This window comes from Cyprinus carpio, chromosome B6, assembly GCF_018340385.1.
Source record: "Cyprinus carpio isolate SPL01 chromosome B6, ASM1834038v1, whole genome shotgun sequence".
Classification (NCBI taxonomy): domain Eukaryota; kingdom Metazoa; phylum Chordata; class Actinopteri; order Cypriniformes; family Cyprinidae; genus Cyprinus; species Cyprinus carpio.
In genome coordinates, this window is record NC_056602.1 from 4,273,123 (window position 1) to 4,291,388 (window position 18,266).

The 18,266-nt window shown below is 35.6% G+C and overlaps 1 protein-coding gene across 2 annotated transcripts in view; it reads left to right on the forward strand.

Annotated features, from left to right (window-relative positions):
• Positions 1 to 18,266, forward strand: part of sema5bb (sema domain, seven thrombospondin repeats (type 1 and type 1-like), transmembrane domain (TM) and short cytoplasmic domain, (semaphorin) 5Bb) — a 57,608-nt gene that overhangs the window by 39,177 nt on the left and 165 nt on the right. For both annotated transcript variants that reach the window (XM_042725369.1, XM_042725368.1), the window contains 12 exons: positions 44 to 251; positions 4,339 to 4,456; positions 8,503 to 8,687; positions 12,102 to 12,245; positions 12,556 to 12,703; positions 12,786 to 13,014; positions 14,038 to 14,256; positions 14,339 to 14,509; positions 15,546 to 15,686; positions 15,778 to 15,816; positions 15,891 to 16,099; positions 16,648 to 18,266. The exon at positions 16,648 to 18,266 is cut by the window's right edge and continues 165 nt beyond it. In XM_042725369.1, coding sequence (XP_042581303.1) covers positions 44 to 251; positions 4,339 to 4,456; positions 8,503 to 8,687; positions 12,102 to 12,245; positions 12,556 to 12,703; positions 12,786 to 13,014; positions 14,038 to 14,256; positions 14,339 to 14,509; positions 15,546 to 15,686; positions 15,778 to 15,816; positions 15,891 to 16,099; positions 16,648 to 16,809 — 1,973 coding nt within the window. In that variant the 3' untranslated portion in view covers positions 16,810 to 18,266. The remainder of the gene's footprint in view (positions 1 to 43; positions 252 to 4,338; positions 4,457 to 8,502; positions 8,688 to 12,101; positions 12,246 to 12,555; positions 12,704 to 12,785; positions 13,015 to 14,037; positions 14,257 to 14,338; positions 14,510 to 15,545; positions 15,687 to 15,777; positions 15,817 to 15,890; positions 16,100 to 16,647) is intronic.

Consider the following 18,266-nt stretch of genomic DNA (forward strand, 5'->3'; position numbering starts at 1 on the left):
TTGTGCTCTGTGGTTCTAATAGTGTCTTTGATTGACCAATCAGAGTACGGCACCATCATCAAGGCCTTATCCACAGCTAATAAGAGTCTGCGTGGATGCTACTTGGAGGAGATGAACATTCTCCCAGAAAACATGCAGGAGCCAATCCTGAACCTGCAGATTCTGCACAGCGATAGGTCGCTTTTCGTGGGACTTCCCAGCAGAGTGCTGAAGATCCCTCTGGAGAGATGCTCCAACTACAAAACCGAACAGTGAGTCACACGCATGCAGATATGAATAACAGCTCACTAGGCTTTATGAATAACAGCTGACTAGTTTTCTAAAATGTGTTGAAAGAGGACTAAGCAAAGCTGCATTTATTTGATCAAAAACACCGTAATATTGTGAAATATTATTGTAATTTAAAAGAAGTTTTCTATTTATGTATATTTTAAAATCTAATATATTCCTGTGATGCAAAGCTGATTTCAGCATCATTACTCCGGTCTTCAGTGTCACATGATCTTCAGAAATCATTGTAATAATATGATTTGCTGCTCAAGAAACATTTCTGATTATTATCAGTGTTGAAAATCAGTCATTTGTGCTGCTTAATATTTTTGTAGGATTCTTTGATGTATAGAAAGTTTGTAACTTTTTAAATGTCTTTACTTTTTATCAATTTATTGCATCCTTAATTAATAAGAGGATTAACTTCTATTTTATAAATCATACTGACACTAATCTTTTGAATGGTGGTTCATTTTCACAGAAATTTCCTGATTAAACCAGATTTGCCAAAAGTATAATAGATTTTAAAAATGTGGTAGCAAGTGACTTCTTTGGAGCTGAATGCAATAAGATTTTCAATACTTGTGAATAGAACACCTATAAATGATCAAACATCATTAAAATATATAATGCATGCATCACTCCTCAAAGAAGAGGACTGTATTTACATTACAGATGCAATTGGTTATCAGATATCAGAATATGGTTATTTGGTGTTCAAGAAATGTTTATTATTATTGTCAATGTTGAAAACAGTTGTGTTGCTTAATATATTTGTGGTAATATATTTTTGATTATATTTATATTTGATGAATCAAAAGTTTCTTTAATTTGACTTTTGATCAATTTAATGCATCCTTGCTGAAGAAGCTGATATTCATTTCTTGAAAAAAATAAAAAATAAAATCATACTGACCCTAAACTTTTAAATTGTAGTGTAATTTCACAGAAATTATCTTGTACCAGATTCCAGAGAAGTATAATAGGCTACTACAAAGAAATGTCTTTGGTGCTCAGTACAGAAAGATTTTCAGTTCCCACATAATTGTGTCAGACTCATTGACAACAGACTCCTGAGGTCAGAGCGTTCCAACCATGAACAGGACTGAACTGTCACATTCACATTGTATCAGTACAGAAGCCTCAAAATTTCCGGATCCCGTTTGCCATGATTTTGACAGTGAGTACCTATTCACACGTGATATTGAAATGCACAGTTGCTGGCAGAGGCTGATTACTGCACATGTCCTTCCGAGCTGCTAATGCCCTTGGAGTCAGACAGGAAGTTAAGCTCAAGGAGATGAAGTGAATGACAGTACTTAGGAGAAGTCACAGATATTATTATCTAATAAATCTTCTGCCACTGGCCGAGAGGCGGACGAATGATGAACTAGGTCATTTTGAAAAAATCGCTGCATCGTGTTCTCCACCGCTGCTATGAATAGAACACCTATAAATTGTCGAACGTCATTAAAAATATATAATGCATGCGTCACTTCTCGCAGGAAGCGACTGCATTAACATTAGAGATGTACTGTAATTAGATCTCAAATTCATAAAAATAATGGCCTCCAAATGGATGAATTGGGCTTCAGAGCTGGATTTGTAAGAGCTTTATGGTAAATTGAGTTATAAAATCAAGCAAAAATGTTTTTTTTTTTTTTTTGATCTGCTAAACGTCTTTGAGAACTCCACATAACACCGTATTTAAAATACACATATAATAGAGATGTTTGTTTTTTTGCCTTCTTGCAGCATGTCACATCAGAAGAGGTTTTCCATGTGATCTGTCAGTTTAGAGGCACACTTGTGCTTATGATTCGAGGTAATGACTTTAGAGGTAGGAGAGGGTCTTTATGTGAGGATTGTGATCCTCAGACTCTCTTCCTGACTTCCTGCTGCAGATGTTGTTGCACAAACACTCAGAGCTACATGAGGCGGACGCGTTTGATGTTAGAAGCTGTTATGGGATGGGATGTGATGGAACTGTGTTTGTGAAGCCGCTCGGTGAAATGGAAAAAACGTAATTTCATTATATATTCTCCCCCCCACACACATACACCCAGGTGACAAAAGGTCAGATCTCACAAGATGTTGCAAATAACTCTAATTATTTTATACCAGTTTTCATCTTTAGAGGTTGATTGACCTGCAAGTGTTTAGTCATGTCATTATAATTTTATATAACCTTTAATGTATGTAAATTTATTCTCTTTATGCATCTCTAGCACATTTGCAGTTTTCAAATGTTGCTAGTGTTTATTAAATGGATGTTTAGTTGTTAGTGGGACGCTGAGACACATTGTTATATTTGATTTGGGAGTAAAATATGAGTGTATATACCACTGTTTAGAAGTTTGGGGTTGGCTTAATGTTGTGAAATATTAAAATAGCTATTTTCTATTGTAATATATTTTAAAATGTAATTTATTCCTGTGATGCAAAGCTGAATTTATTTTTGTGGGATGATATTAGACTTAAAATGATTCTGAGTTTAATGATTCCGTGCATTTGTGGAAAAATTCGCAAATGTGCGTCACTACACTGAAAGAAATGCTTTTCAACCGGTGTCTGCAGAGTTAAGAAATACATTAATGTGCAGCATTTTGTTCAAACAGAGACATATTTTTGAATACAAATGTTATAGTTTGGATTAAAGTATCATAATTTGTGCATGTAGCGATTAAAATGTGCATTTGTGGATCAGGCAACACGCGTGCATTCATTCACATCCACATCTCTTCTGAGTCTAAATATGTCTCATTTGTTTACATTTTTCAGATCGTGTGCACGTTAATGAATTGCACTGGGGCTTGTTCATTGGTAGTTGTGTGTGTCTCAAAATCCAAATGAACCAAACAAGATTGACTCGAACAAGATGTCAATAAATGCACGTGTGTCACCTGATCCACAAATGCACGGATTCCTTTTTGCATGAGCAATTAATGATATATATTAATGTAGAACAGAACATTTTTATTCGCAAACATGTCTGTATTTGTTCAAATCACTGCACAATCATTTAACCCTGAATTCCACAGACTCCAATTGAAAGGCAATTGTTTGTGGTTAGTAAGATACATGCAATATAAAATATATGCAGTACATGAATAATTGTGCATGCAACTATTAATCATTTTGAGTCTGATATCATCCCATACATTTTTTAGCATCATTACTGAAGTCTTAAGAAAAAATTTAGATTATTATGATAGTTGAAAACAGCTTTGCTGATTAATACTTAATACTACTGATTAATAACCAGGATGCTTTTTTCAGGATTATTTGATTAATAGGAAGTAAAAAAAACAGCATTTATTTGTCACAGAAATCTTTTGTAACATTATTTATAAATGTCTTAACTGTAACTGTTTATCAATGAAATAATTTAATCCTTGCTGAATTAATTTTGTTCACAACAATACAAACCTCAAACATTTGAACACTGATTAATATTTGATTGTATGCATGTGCTTGTAATTTACTGGTAATTTGCATAGTTTGGTTTTTCATACTTTGACACATCATTAAAATACTGAAACATGCTCTTGAATTAATCACAGAGTCTCACTCCACTGAACCCAAAGGACACAAGAAGAAAATGATAAGTCTGTTAGCTCTAATAAATCACCAGAGGTGCCTTCAGATGTTGTTTATCTCTCAGAGCAGGATTTGAGGTTTATTGTGTCTTTTCTGTAGTTACTGTAACAGTCAGATCATATCACGCTCTGATCAGATGCTTAGATTATATTTACACTTCAGCTCAGTCTCTGACTTTGATCTCAATAAAATAAATCTAAGTGATGTTTAGATTATAGACAAATTTTACAACAAATTTCCTTGAGATTGAGTGATCAGTGTGAGAAGGATGGTATTAGTTTTAATATTTATTGCACTGAGATTTATTCTTCAGTTATAAAGGTCCTGTAGAAGTCAATTGCAGGCAGCCCGATCTCTCCTCTCCTTTTTCTCTTTTGTCATTAAAAAGTTCTGATGAGTAGACGGGACACTTTTTATGGTGGCATTTATTAAGACCTTGTCATTGATGTGTGATTTTTGTAATCGTAGGGATTGTCTGGGTGCCAGGGATCCGTACTGTGGCTGGGACCGGAAAAAGAAGAGCTGTACGACGATTGAGGACAGTTCCAACATGAGCCAGTGGAGCCAAGACGTCACAAAGTGCCCTGTAAGACACACTTTCAGACAACATCATCACAGAAAATATATCTTTTTTTATTATCTCTTTATTATCTCAGGTGTTTCTTCAACACAGAAGTGAGATTAAATAGAGTAAATGGAGATTTTTGGTTAAGTCTCCTGTAACTTCAGTTATTATCTTTAGCAAAAGACCCTCTGTTCTGTTCTTTTCTGTATTCTATTTTATTATTTTCTATGCTAATATATAATTTTCTGTTCTGTTCTATTCTGTTCTGTTATATTCTTATATTCTGTTATATTCTACTCTGCTCTGGTATATTCTGTTTTCCATTCTGTATTCATTTATTTTCTATACTAATCTATAATTTTCTATTTTATTCTGTTCTGTTCTGTATTGTTCTGTACTGTATGTTTGTATTCTGTTCTGTTCTGTTGTATTCCATTCCATTCTATTCTATTCCATTCTATTCAATTCTATTCTATTCTGTATTGTTCTGTACTGCATGCTTCTATTCTGTTCTGTTCTGTTCTGTTCTGTTGTATTTCATTCCATTCTGTGCCATTCTATTCTGTATTGTTCTATACTGTATGTTTGTATTCTGTTCTGTTCTGTTGTATTTCATTCCATTCTGTGCCATTCTATTCTGTATTGTTCTGTACTGCATGCTTGTATTCTGTTCTGTTCTGTTGTATTCCATTCTGTTCTGTTCTAATTTGCATAGTTTGCATGCATAGTTTATTCTTTTCTGTTCTGTTTTGTATTCTATTTTATTCTTTTTTTAAACTAATATAATTTTCTGTTTTCCAGTTCTGTTCTATTATTATATTCTATTCTGCTTTGTTATAATCGGTTTCTATACTGTATTCATTTATTTTATTCTATTCTATTCTATTCTATTCTATTCTATTCTATTCTATTCTATTCTATTCTATTCTATTCCATATAGAATCTGTATGCTTGTATTCTGTTCTGTTTTTTATGTTTGTTATGTTCTATTCGGTTCTATTCTGCACAACTCTTTTCTATTCTGTATTCAGTTCTGTTCTATTACATTCTGCTCTGTTTCATATTCTGTTCTTTTCTGTATAATGCTATTTTATTTTATTTTCTATTTAATATGCTTCTGTTCTGTTCTCTTCTGTTCTGTTATTTTCTATATACTTCTATTCTTTTCTGTTCTGTTATATTCTCTTCTGTTCTGCACACTTCTATTTATTTCTGTTCTATCCTGTTTTGTTCTATTCTGTTCTGTTCCATATTCTGTTTTATTCTATTCTGTTTATTCTGTTCTATTCTACATTGTGCTACTCTATTCTGTATCATTTTCTTTGAGTACACCATAAATCTGCTATGATTTTTTTTTTTTGAGCTGGTCGTGAAGAATCAAATTTCTGATGACGAGCCTTGAAACAGAGCCTGACGGCTGACCCAGCTGATCCGAACCCTTCATCTGACAATGTCAATTACACACTGGTGTTCTGCACGATGGTTGGCCAATGTCACTCCTGTTCCCTCTTGACACTTCATTAGGTCCATAATTAGACATCACAAATTTCCTATTATCTCTGATGGTTGATATCCTCCGAGGAGCAATAATATTTGTCCCAAGTTGCATACTAATATTATGCATTAAAAGTACTTGCTATTTTGCTAATGGGCAAAAACAGTTTTTTCCATAGTAATAGCTTTTGAGACAGTGAGTAAGAGTGCTTTTCTCAAACTTTTGTAGAATGTATTGGTTCAATAGTTATGGCGTAAATCAACACTAAGTTGAACATGCACAGTATGCACTACCGAATATTTGTGATTTGCAACATTAAACATTAAGCATATAAACAAAATACGATTCTAGTCAGAAATAACATAGCGGACTGACTGGATTGCATTGGACTTTGTGTTTTGCACGAAAGACTTTCTTTTAGCATTATATAGTGATGTTGACATTTACATTTTAAGAGAAAGAACATTATGTGAATGTGGGTGTTGTCTCAATAAATCATTCGTCCACTGCACTTTTACGTATAACCAGTAAGCGCTGTTACTGTATTATATTTAGTTATGGTAACATTTTACGGTTCTTTAAGGTTCTGTACATTAATATTAGTATTTATATTATTATTGTTAATGTATTTACTATCATGAGTTAAAAATGATTTAATGAAAATCATTTAAAAAAAATGAATGAAAATATGAAAATAAATTTTATATTTAATCTTTATAAATATTAATTTATAAATGTACTATTGTTCATTTTTATTTCATAATCGAACATTTATTTATATATATAATGCAAGCATAAATATTAACCAAGATCATTTCTGTAAAATATTGTTTGTTGTGTTAATTAATGCAAACTTTTGCATCCTTATTTATTGCCCCGATTCATTTTACATACAGTTCCTGAATATAATTTACATATTTAAATATGCTATTTATGACTATTTATTTCACTTTTTTTTGTGTCTAATTGGGAATGCAATTTTTTACTGCTGCTACATAAAAAAAATAAAAAAAAATTAAACAACATCCAGCTTAACTAAAATCCATTTTTTTACACTGTCTGTTTACTGTTTTAAAGGATGCAAAGTGGATCAATAATAGTACACATCATGTTATGCGACTACAAAATACTTGGAAAACTTAAAACAAATTAACAAATGAAGTACCAAGTTAACTACAAGCAGAACTGATGATTTCTTGAGCTTCCTCCTCATTGATAGGCTGAAGTTGAATACCTGAGCCGCAGGGGCATCAGAGGAAGTTGAAGGGGACTGTTATTATATGAATTCAAAGAAGGGCAAACTGATAAGCATTACATTAACAATTTTTGTCATGCATCAGGGAAAAGCCCTCTGTTGACCTTTTTTGATTATACCGTTGAAGTACAGTGAAAGTTGATGCAGGTCTCGAAATTTATTTTGCTATTAATTTTAATAACATTTGAGCGCTTCTGTGGTCTGAACTACTGGATGAATGCCACTGAGTTCTGGTCAGTTGTTACTAATCCAGACTCACAGTGGATGTTGGTATTCATCTCAATGGGCACGTCGCACACCTGCTGCATGAAGATTACCCATGCATGGAGATGAATTTGAGATTACATGAACCACCTTCTACTGCAGACTGACACATATGAGAAACATTTGAATGTATTGTACATGCTCTTTACATCACTGCTGTTGGTTAAATTGTTTGAAAAATAAGATTATGTGGAGACAGAAAATGCAGCTTCAGCTCTCAAATTGTGTCTTTTGATTACAAGATTTTGTCTTCAATTAAGGCATGAATACTAATTTGATCTTTAATAATAAAGCTGAAATGGGTCATACTTTATTTTAAGGTCCAATTCTCGCTATTGACAAACAATTAACTATGACTTTTGCCTCAAAAAACTCCTAATTTGCTGCTTATTCATAATTAGTAAGGTAGTTGTTCAGTTAGAATATGGTCATGCAGAATATGTGCTTTACAAGCACTAATAAACAGCCAATATGTTGTTAATAAGCATGCTAATAAGCAACTAGTTAATATTAAGAATTGGTCCCTATACTTAAGTGTTACCATTTCCCTTATCTTTTTTGGTCAGCTAGGCAGATAGTCCTGCCCTAAACTCATGCTGTGGTTACAACTTTGCATTTTCTAAAAAACGTTTATAACAACCAAAACAAGAAGCAAAGAAAAGACTGAAAGGTCACACTTTATTTTAAGGACCAGTTCTCTTTATTGGCTTACTATTATCTATTGATTTTGCTTCAATAAACTCCTAACTTGCTGTTTATTAATAGTAAGTAAGCTAGTTGTTAAGATTAGGTATTGAATTAAGCGATCTAAAATATCGTCATGCAGAACAATGCATTAATATGTGCTGTATAAGTAATAATAAACAGCCAATATGCTAGTACTATGCATGCTAATAAGCAACTAGTTAACAGTGAGATATTACCTACTGAAGTCAGCTATTAAAGAAAGTTAGAATCTAAGAGGTTTATTCTGAATGACACAAGTTCAATGAATTTCTATGCAAACACTAAATCCATACTTACAGCATGCCTTGTTTGCATCTACATTTACAGGAGCGTAACCTCACCCAGGATGGTGGATTTGGCCAGTGGTCACCATGGCAGGCTTGTAACCATGATGACGGAGGTGAAGGCACCAGCACATGTCAGTGTCGCACTCGGGCGTGTGATAACCCTCGACCCCAGTGTGGAGGGATGAAGTGTGTCGGGGCCAACATCGAGGTGGCCAACTGCTCCAGGTATACCTACTCTACTAACCCTTATGCTTTATAAAGTAAACTAACCAAGCTGTTATTAATGTCACTGACAATTTTCTCTTCTGATGTAGCTCTCAAAATCCCATCTGCACCCTCCATGTAAAATTGCCACAATGTGATTGGTTACTAGATACATGAGAACCAAGTCATTTTGCTTCCTTGATAAGAACTTATCTGGCCGATACATGAGATATATGTGAACACAAAGTATTGTTCAGAATCTGGCCGAGCCAGATAAGAACTTTGGGGTTGGTTTGATTTTTAAAATATTCTTTGAAAGAAGTATCTTTTGCTCACCAAGGCTGCATTTATTTGATTAAAAATACAGTAAAACTAGTAATATTGTGAAATATTATTACCATTTAAAGTAGCTGTTTTCTATTTGGATATATTGTAAAATATAATTTATTCCTGTGATCAAAGTTGAATTTCTCAGCATCATTACTCCAGTCTTCAGTGTCACATGATCCTTCAGAAATCATTCTAATATGTTGATTTGCTGCTTAAGAAACATTTATTATCAGTTTTTAATTTTTAAACTATATTATCAATTATTATTATCTTACTATTTAGCGGTTTGCTTTAAGAACATAATATATCCATTATTTTTTTATTCAGGATTCTTTTATAAATATAAAGTTCTAAATAACAGCTGTTTTATGAAATATAAATATTTTGTAACATAATGCATCACTAATGAATAAAAGTATTAATTTTCTCAAAAAAAAAAACAAAAAAACAGTAGGAATAGTAGTTCGTATGAAAGTTCATGGAAGACTCGAAGTATACAGTTGCACACGTCATATGGATATAATAGTGCATCTCATTTTTCAAGTTTGACAGCATCCCCTTATTCACTGTCAATCCACAGGGAATGAAAACTCATATGAGTTTTGAAGGAGTGAATGATTTTGTTTTTGGATGAACCAGGCCTTTATAATCTGGGACTCCCCGTACTGAAGTGGCAGGTGTAAACAGTGCGGCTGGACTGATATATGAGAGCCAGAGAGATCAACCTGAAGTCTTCAATCACAGCCAATCAAAGTGTCAAAGCACAAAGCACGTCTGCTTCAGCTCTTCCGTGAGAGAAAGGCACCACCCAAAGCTAACAGCTGCAGAGAGTGAGGCCTCGACTCCATCAATCCTGAACTCTGATACAGATGCGGCTTTATTCATTAACTGCAAGCGGCTGACGCAGCGTTTCTGGCAGAGCAGCTCCTTCTTTGCATGTCCCATTATCCTGCAGTCACTTTCAGTCAATGAATGAATGTTCCAATTATATCTTCACCTAGAGAGCTTGTTTAAACACACACATCACTGGGTCTGGGTGTGAGAAACTAACAGGACGCAATGTTTCAGTATAACAGCAGAAGAGCAGCTGTGGCAGATCTATAATAGATGAGTAATGAGCTGCTAATACATCTTTGTCAGAAAGCTACTGTTAAGTTTAATAAAACTGATGTTACCTGTCAGGCTCTAAAGTTGTGATCACAATCCTGTGCAGTCATTATCGGGCCCTTAGAAGGACTCCAGGTGACTCACGAAAGGCTCTCCTTGTTATTCATTTGGAAGATAGCATTTTCTTACTTTGCAAACATTGCTTGTTTTTAATTTTGAAGGTTCGCTCATTTCCCTGCCCTATCCTTCATATCGTTTCAAACTTGTATTACAGATTTAAAGGGGTCATGACCTGCCGTTGTTTTTTATTTTGTAGTGTTCCCTGTGGTCCCCTTATAAAGTTATCAAGATTTTTACATCAAAAAGCATAATTAAGAAGTAATAAGCTATTCTCTGTCCTGCTTTTATCCCTCCTTAGCAGAACGCTCTGTTTGATTTGGGTTGTGGCGGATTGTAGGAAGTCGGAAGTAAACGCCCAATGCTATGATTGGCTAACAGCGTACATTCATTCCTCATAGATGGACGCCGCTGTGATTTAGGTTTAAAACACATAACTCAATACATATCAAACAATCTGTAAGAAGAGACAAAGCAATAGTGACCATGTAATGAAAACAGTTACTCGCACATTACTGTCAGATCCAATATAGTCGCACAGCATCGTCTTTTAGTTTCAGACTTTTTTTTGCCACAAATTGGCACTGCAGAGCATCCTGTTGTTTTTAGAGACATCTTTATTGTTTGGTTTCTGCATAGACCTGCATGTTAGACTCTCTGGTAAACTACTTTGCGCTAAATCGGTGGGTGGGGCTAAACAGACAGTGATGTCGATCGTCTTCTGCGGAGGCGGTGCTTATCCACACTATTACATCATTATATAGGAACATCGCAAAAGCTGTCGTTTTGGCAGACTGCCTTCAGTATAAGCTGTTTTTAGACCTACGACAAAGTTTTGAGTTCTGAAACTTACAGGATGCTTTTATAGTGCAATGACTTCTTGTGTACAATGTCAAAGGATCAAGGGAATTTTGGTTTCTCCGTTCATGACCCCATTGACTTTCATTATATGGACAAATACAGTTCCACAGTATCAGAGTATCAGTGTATCAGTGGGGTTATTGTTAACGTAAACTAAATCTATGAAAAATTATTTTGTAATTGGAAAAAGCTGTAAAAACAAATCAGAAATTTTGCCTTGGCAACTAAATAAAAGAAGTTTAAACTAAATAGTTAACTAAAACTGAAACTAAAATTAAAACTATATATATATTGTTAATTAAAATAAATGTAAACTGAAATAATATATAAAACTTTTTTTTTTTCAGCTTGTTGCCAAGGCAGCATTTCTCATTTTAAATTGTTATATTATATTGAACTTTTTTTTTTTCAGCTTGTTGCCAAGGCATTCATACTAAAAATAATTATATAAATATATATAACAGTAGTAAATGAAACACTTAAAAAATTACTGTATATTAAACTTAAATAAACACCAACCCAAAATTATGAAATGAAACACTTAAAATTACTGAAACTTATAAATAACTAAAGCTAAATAAAACTAATTAAAATGTCAAAAGCACAACAACAAAATTATTGAAACGTAAACAAAATTAAATTGTAAATATAAAAATAAACGATAATTAAAAATTTTAATAAATACTATAATAGTATAGAAGAAAACCCATTGATAAGTATGGTCAAAGATACTTGTTTTAAAACAAGAAAGAAGTCAAGCGTCACTTCACAAGTGTCACAAAAATCTATTTAGCTAAACAGATCATTCTGATGTCATCATGACATCACAGCCCCGATCACATTATCACATGACCGCCCACATTTACATATTAACACCTAAACAGTATCTACAGCTGCTGCAGTACCATTGTTAAACTACCACTGGTACACAGAGGCTAGCCAATCATAAGTAAGGTAATTAACAACAGCCAGACTGTTATTGTATGGCATCCATGCTAACGCCTGCTTCTGTTTGTTCAGGAACGGAGGCTGGACTCCCTGGTCGTCCTGGGCAGAGTGCAGCACCAGCTGTGGCATTGGATTTGAGGTCCGTCAGCGATCCTGCAACAACCCAGCACCCCGACACGGAGGACGCGTATGTGTGGGGCAGGCACGAGAGGAGAGGTGAGACGAGAGGAAAGAAGGACTACAGGCTGTGATTTATAGTTCTGATTCAATTCATAAAAATGTATCTTTGAAATCATTGGTTCGGGACTCAGATGCTATTAATTCACTACAAAAAACTGAATCATAAGGGTCAAGTCTTCAGGAATCAGTTGGACTACACTAGCTATGCTTTATGGTTTTGATTCACTAAGAAGTGAATCAAACTCTTAAGAGTCATTTGTTTGATTGTTTAACTAAACTGAATCATAAGTGTGTGTTTATTTGAGTTGACTGGAAGATGATTCGGTTTCATTTGTGTGTGATTCAGATTGTGTAATGAAAAGAAACTGTGTCCTGTTCCGGTGTCCTGGGTCTCCTGGAGCGCTTGGTCCAAATGTAGTGTTGCCTGCGGTGGTGGAGTCCAATCCCGCATTCGGACCTGCGAGAATGGAAACACGTGTCCTGGTTGCCCTCTGGTAGGGTCTTCAACTGGTCATAAAAAAAAAAAAAAATAATATTACAAAAGTATGCGAAAATGATGTGTGTTACTGTATCCAGGAGTATAAGGCGTGTAATTTAGACGCATGTGCCGAAGTGAAGCGGACCACCCCATGGACACCCTGGTACCCTGTTAATGTGACTCAGATGGGGGCGAGACAGGAGCAGAGGGTCAGGTACACCTGCAGGGCTCTCCTCGCTGACCCTCATGACCTTCAGCTCGGCAAACGCAAGATAGAGACTCGCCTCTGTCCCACCGGTGACGGAGCTGCTGCCTGCGAGACTGACGGTACACACACAGCTCATACACAGCACACAGCTGTTAGAGAGGGCGGCACCATTTGGAGGAACAATCTAATTGCTGGTTTTCTGGTAAAAATTGTGATTAAAAAATATTTTTTTAAAAGAGCTCTATGTTTGCTATAATTTAGCCTGAAATGTTGTAATTATTTATGAATATATTAAAAAATAAAATAATAAAAATGATAATAATGATATTTTTATTTACTTTTATTTAGTAATTATTATTATTATTATTATTATTATTATTATTATTATTATTGTTAATAAATAAAATATAAAACAAAATAAGAATTTAATAAATAATAATAATATAATAATAATAATAATCATTATTATTTTTAGTAAAATAATAATAATAATGACTAAAAAATACTAAAAATATAAAACAAGATAAGAATTATTATTATTAGTAGTACATTAATATTTCTATTTTTATTTCATTATATTATTATTGTTGTAAAAATATTTTAAAAAATTACAATATGGGAAATATTACTGTTGTAATATTTTCTTGTAAAATAAAAAAATGAGTATTTAAGAAAAAGAATAAAATAATAATTGTATTTTACAGTACAAGTGTAGAATTTACAATACCAGTCTTTATGGCAGGTTTAATTTCTTAATTTTCAAGTGTTAAACCATCAAACTTTTATTTGAAAGAAAATTGCAGTGAGCCTGTAAAGATTCACTTTTGTTGAAAGTAGCTGGTTTATAAGCACGTCTCATTATTTGTATGGGTAGATGGTAGCTCATTCCTAAATGCACATTAGATAAGTTGACCCAAACTCAGATGCAGAGATAGAGTTAGTTTGGATCAACACTTACATGTAAACCAAGCCACTCTGAGATGCTGAAATCACTGCATCATGAGCTGCTCATGTATAAATAAACACAGTTCCATTGTTCACTTTAAAACACACCACGCATTAATTTAATTAAATCGCACCCTTGATAATTGCACAATATATTGCGATTTAGATTAATTGTGCACACTTTTACATTTGTGTAGGTCTAGTTGAGGACTTGTTGAGAATGGGTCGACCTGTGACACGAGTGCAAGGAGCCGCCTGGTCGTCATGGGAAACGTGGTCTGCGTGTTCCAAAGAGTGCTCCAAAGGCTTCCGCACACGCAAGCGCTCCTGCGCCACACCTGATGGCAAGAGCACGCCGTTCGCCTGCAGCGGAGCGCCGGTCGAGTATCAGGACTGCAACACTCAGCCGTGTCCAGGTCTGAGAGAGCCTTGTATCCTCGTAAATAAGTCACTCGTGTCCTGTTAATGGAGTAGTGTAATAATAGTGTTGTTTTCCAGTGAAGGGGGCGTGGTCATGCTGGTCTTCCTGGTCTCAGTGTTCTACTTCCTGTGGCGGCGGTCACTACCAGCGCTCCCGTACCTGCTCGAACCCTTCTCCTGCTCATTCTGGAGACATCTGCATCGGCCTGCACACAGAGGAAGCGCTCTGTAACATACACGAGTGTGAAGGTGAGAAAACCGCATACTTGCAGCATTAAAAGAATATTGTTTTTTTAAAACATTTCTTTTTTTTTTGTTTTTGTTTTAAGGAATACATACAGTATTTGGAATCAAAATAGTGTTTTAATAATAAATACATTTAAAACAGTTCTTACAAAATGTGCTTACACACTTTCCACAGTCTTCGTCTTTACGTTTCCTGTAAAATCCAGTAATTGAACTTAACTATATCCATATATTTAACAACTGTACCAGTTGTTCTGTATGTGACTGATTCACTAAAAAGAACTGGTTCATAAGAGTCATTCGTTCTTGAATTGGTTGAACTTCACCTGTTGTACTTTATGTGTTTGATTCATTAAATATAACTGGTTCATAAGAGTCATTCTTTTGGGAATTGGTTGACCGTACCAGTTATACTCTGTGTTTGATTCACTGGTTCATAAGGGTAATTCATTCAGAAATCAAGTTTAACCCTAACTGTTCTAACAGTACTGTAATTGTTTGATTCACTAAGAATAACCGGCTCATTCAGTCGGGAATTGGTTGGTCTGAACTAGTTGTACTGTATATGTTTGATTCACTTAATTGAACTGGTTCATTAGAGTAATTAGTCTGGGAGTCAGTTGGACTGTACCAGTCATTTGTTTGAAAACCGTGCTCAATGCTTTTAATTCACTAAGAGAACTAAAAGAGTAATTTTTTTTCAGGAAACAATTGGACTACACTGGCTGTTTTGATTCACTAAAAAGACTCAATTTTTACAAGTCATTTGTTTGGGAGATAAACACACTGGTTGCTCTTTTGAATGACTACAAACAGAACAGCTTTTAACAGTCATTCATTAAGGAATCACAGTACACAGTACTCTAGTTGTGCTGTATGTTTTTGATTCACTAAAATGAACCGATTCATTTGTTTGTGAATCAATTGGACTACATTGCTGCAGAAATCACCCACTTCCCCTTTAAATACTCTGCATGACTCTTCATGATGACTAAACACACCTGAGAACTGTTCTGTTCATCTTGCTCACCTGTGTCAGGTGGGCGGGGGGCGTGGTCAGAGTGGGCGGAGTGTAACGAGGAGGGGCTGCAGCTCCGGATTCGTACATGTGAAGTAAGCTCCGCCTCTTGCCAAGGGAACTCCACAGATCAGAGACAGTGTCGACCCAATGAGAGTGCAGGTTAGTTCCTTTCCTTCTTTTTGTTTTGTTTGTTTCTTTCTGGCATCTCAGACTACAGTATTATTTCACATCTTCTTTTTCTTAATTCTAGTGCTGTCAAAGGGACAGAAGAGGAGCATAAACTGTGGAGGTAAATCTTACATTCAGGTTTTGATGTGTCTAATGACCCTAGTGTAACATTTCTTTCTGTTTTGTCTCCCGCAGGGTTTTCTCTGTTCCATTTGGTGCTGACTGGAGCGTGCTGTTTTCTGGGAGCCGTTTTGTTGTCTGTCCTGGTGTATGTGTACTGCCAGAGACTCCGCAAACCCCCTCAAGAATCCGCAGTTATCCATCCCAGCACCCCCAACCACCTACACTATAAAGAGAACAGCTGTGCACCCAAAAACGACTTGTACACACCCATGGAGTTCAAGGTATCCCATCATGCCACAGTGTTCTCTCTGTATTACCCTTAACTGGTGGGTTGCAACCGCAATACAGATTAGTCACTAGGATAAAAACTAAATGGAAAAGATACTTTTTATCGTGTCACGTCTGGTTGGGACACACGGTGCCGAAAAAATCTAAGTATAAAAATATTAATGCTGACAGATCTAATAATTGAATCTGCAATTAGGGAAAGTGGAGAGAAGAGATCCATTCTGGAGATGAGCAGGAACAGCTGATCTGCATGGCAGACATGGAGGTCCAGATTTTTTGTTTGTTCATTTGTTTTTAATATTCAACAGGCAAAGTTCTTCTATCTAAATGCTAAAATCTAAATGTGACTTTCTCTAATCTGTCTCAAAGGAATCCGTCTTTTCTATCATTCCTCAATTTCTGGTTTCCTCTTTTCCCTCGGAGCGTTGACATCACAGGACCGCTGCAGCATGATGCAAAACATGATGTGGCCTTTGAAATATTGAAGAGACTTGCAATATATTGTGAGCTCACTTTCTGTGCTTCTTTCTGTTCCCCGCAGACTCTGAATAAGAATAACCTGCTTCCACCAGACGAAAGCTGCAACTTCTTCCCATCAGCGTTACCTCAGACCAATGTCTACGCCACCACATATTACCCATCTCCTCTGGGCAAATACGACTTCCCTTCCATGGATTCACCCTGCAGCTACATGCACAGCTGATGCACAGACACACATCTCATGCTTTCTTAGGGCTGTGTGACCACGGTTACGCACCCTCATCCCTCCATGCAGATGCATTGGAAAATGCATGGATCCACAGGAAGGCTGAGCGCATAATCTGCATCTCAAACGGTGCAGGAAAATGCAAAGGAGTGATGTTCGGATAAGACGGGCCCATGTAGTTTTCTTGTAGCATTTCCTTTCCTATGTCATCTCGAACTGGAAGTCACGGGTTCAGCTGATCCCATGCGCCGTAATAACTACAGACTGACACTCACAAAGCATGCACACTTCTTACAAGAGGAATTCTGGGATCAAGCTCAAAACTGAATTGTGACGTACTATATGTGCTGGCGTCTTTGTGTTGTTTTTCATAATCGAAAAAACTGCAATGCAGAACTCGTTTTGAGTCGTAAAGCATGAAGGCTTCCAGACAGCTGTGACGTCTCACAGTAAGCCTGAACATCTCTTTCCTTTAGTTGTTCCTGGTTTACATATTTTTCTGCTCCAGAACTCCAAGAACTACAAGGACATGAGATCCATGGAATCAGGATGCGACTGGTTAACGTCAGTGATGTATGGATGAACTCATGAAAGAGTGTTATCTTCAGTGTCCAATGAAGTTAAAAAATAAAACTGTAAAGTTTAGTTTATGCAAGTGCTGAAGTAGAGATTTCTGATTCGGTGCAGGAGAAGAAACTCAGTAAACAGCCTTTAAAGACACAATCCGTGCTGTAAAAGTATCATAAAACTCATCCTTATGACTTATGCACCATATTCCAAATCTGAACCATGCAGTAGTTTTAAATGAGAACCCTAAATCTTTAAAAATTCAAATTCACATATTCAAATATTTTCAAACAAGATTGTGTAAAAGAGTGTTTCGCACATTCTGTCAAACTTCTTTTTCTCTCTTCAGTGGAGATGATGAAATGGCATGAGGATGAGTTAATAACAAAATATCAATAATTTCAAACGAGTTGTTACTGAAACATGGCAGTCTGAAAAAGCTCTGCGTGAGTGTTATTGAATCTAAAGGGATGTACGTTTGTAAGTATGTGTATATTTGTAGCTGGCATTATATATTTATACACAAATAATGATGTTTCTTTTTTTTTTTTGTTGATGGAATCAGGTATTTTTTTCCTCGCTGTGACTCCACAGTGAACATGACAGTGAGAGCAGCAACTGTTGTCTTCACTACACTACGAGTGCTCAGATTTAGACTTATTTCTTGCTATTACAGTTTTGTTTTTCTGTCTGGGATTGTGTACAGTACGTTTAATGAAAATATGTTTTCTGAAATATTTGAAGCTAATTCTTTCCAGTGAGCCCATACGAACTTCAGTGCAGATGCAGAGGGTCTGGGTGGATGTTGAATATGACATTAGAGCGGAAGCGGCCACGGTCGTGTGCAGAAGCTGGATGCTTGCTGAAGACGCTTTTAATGCTGACGT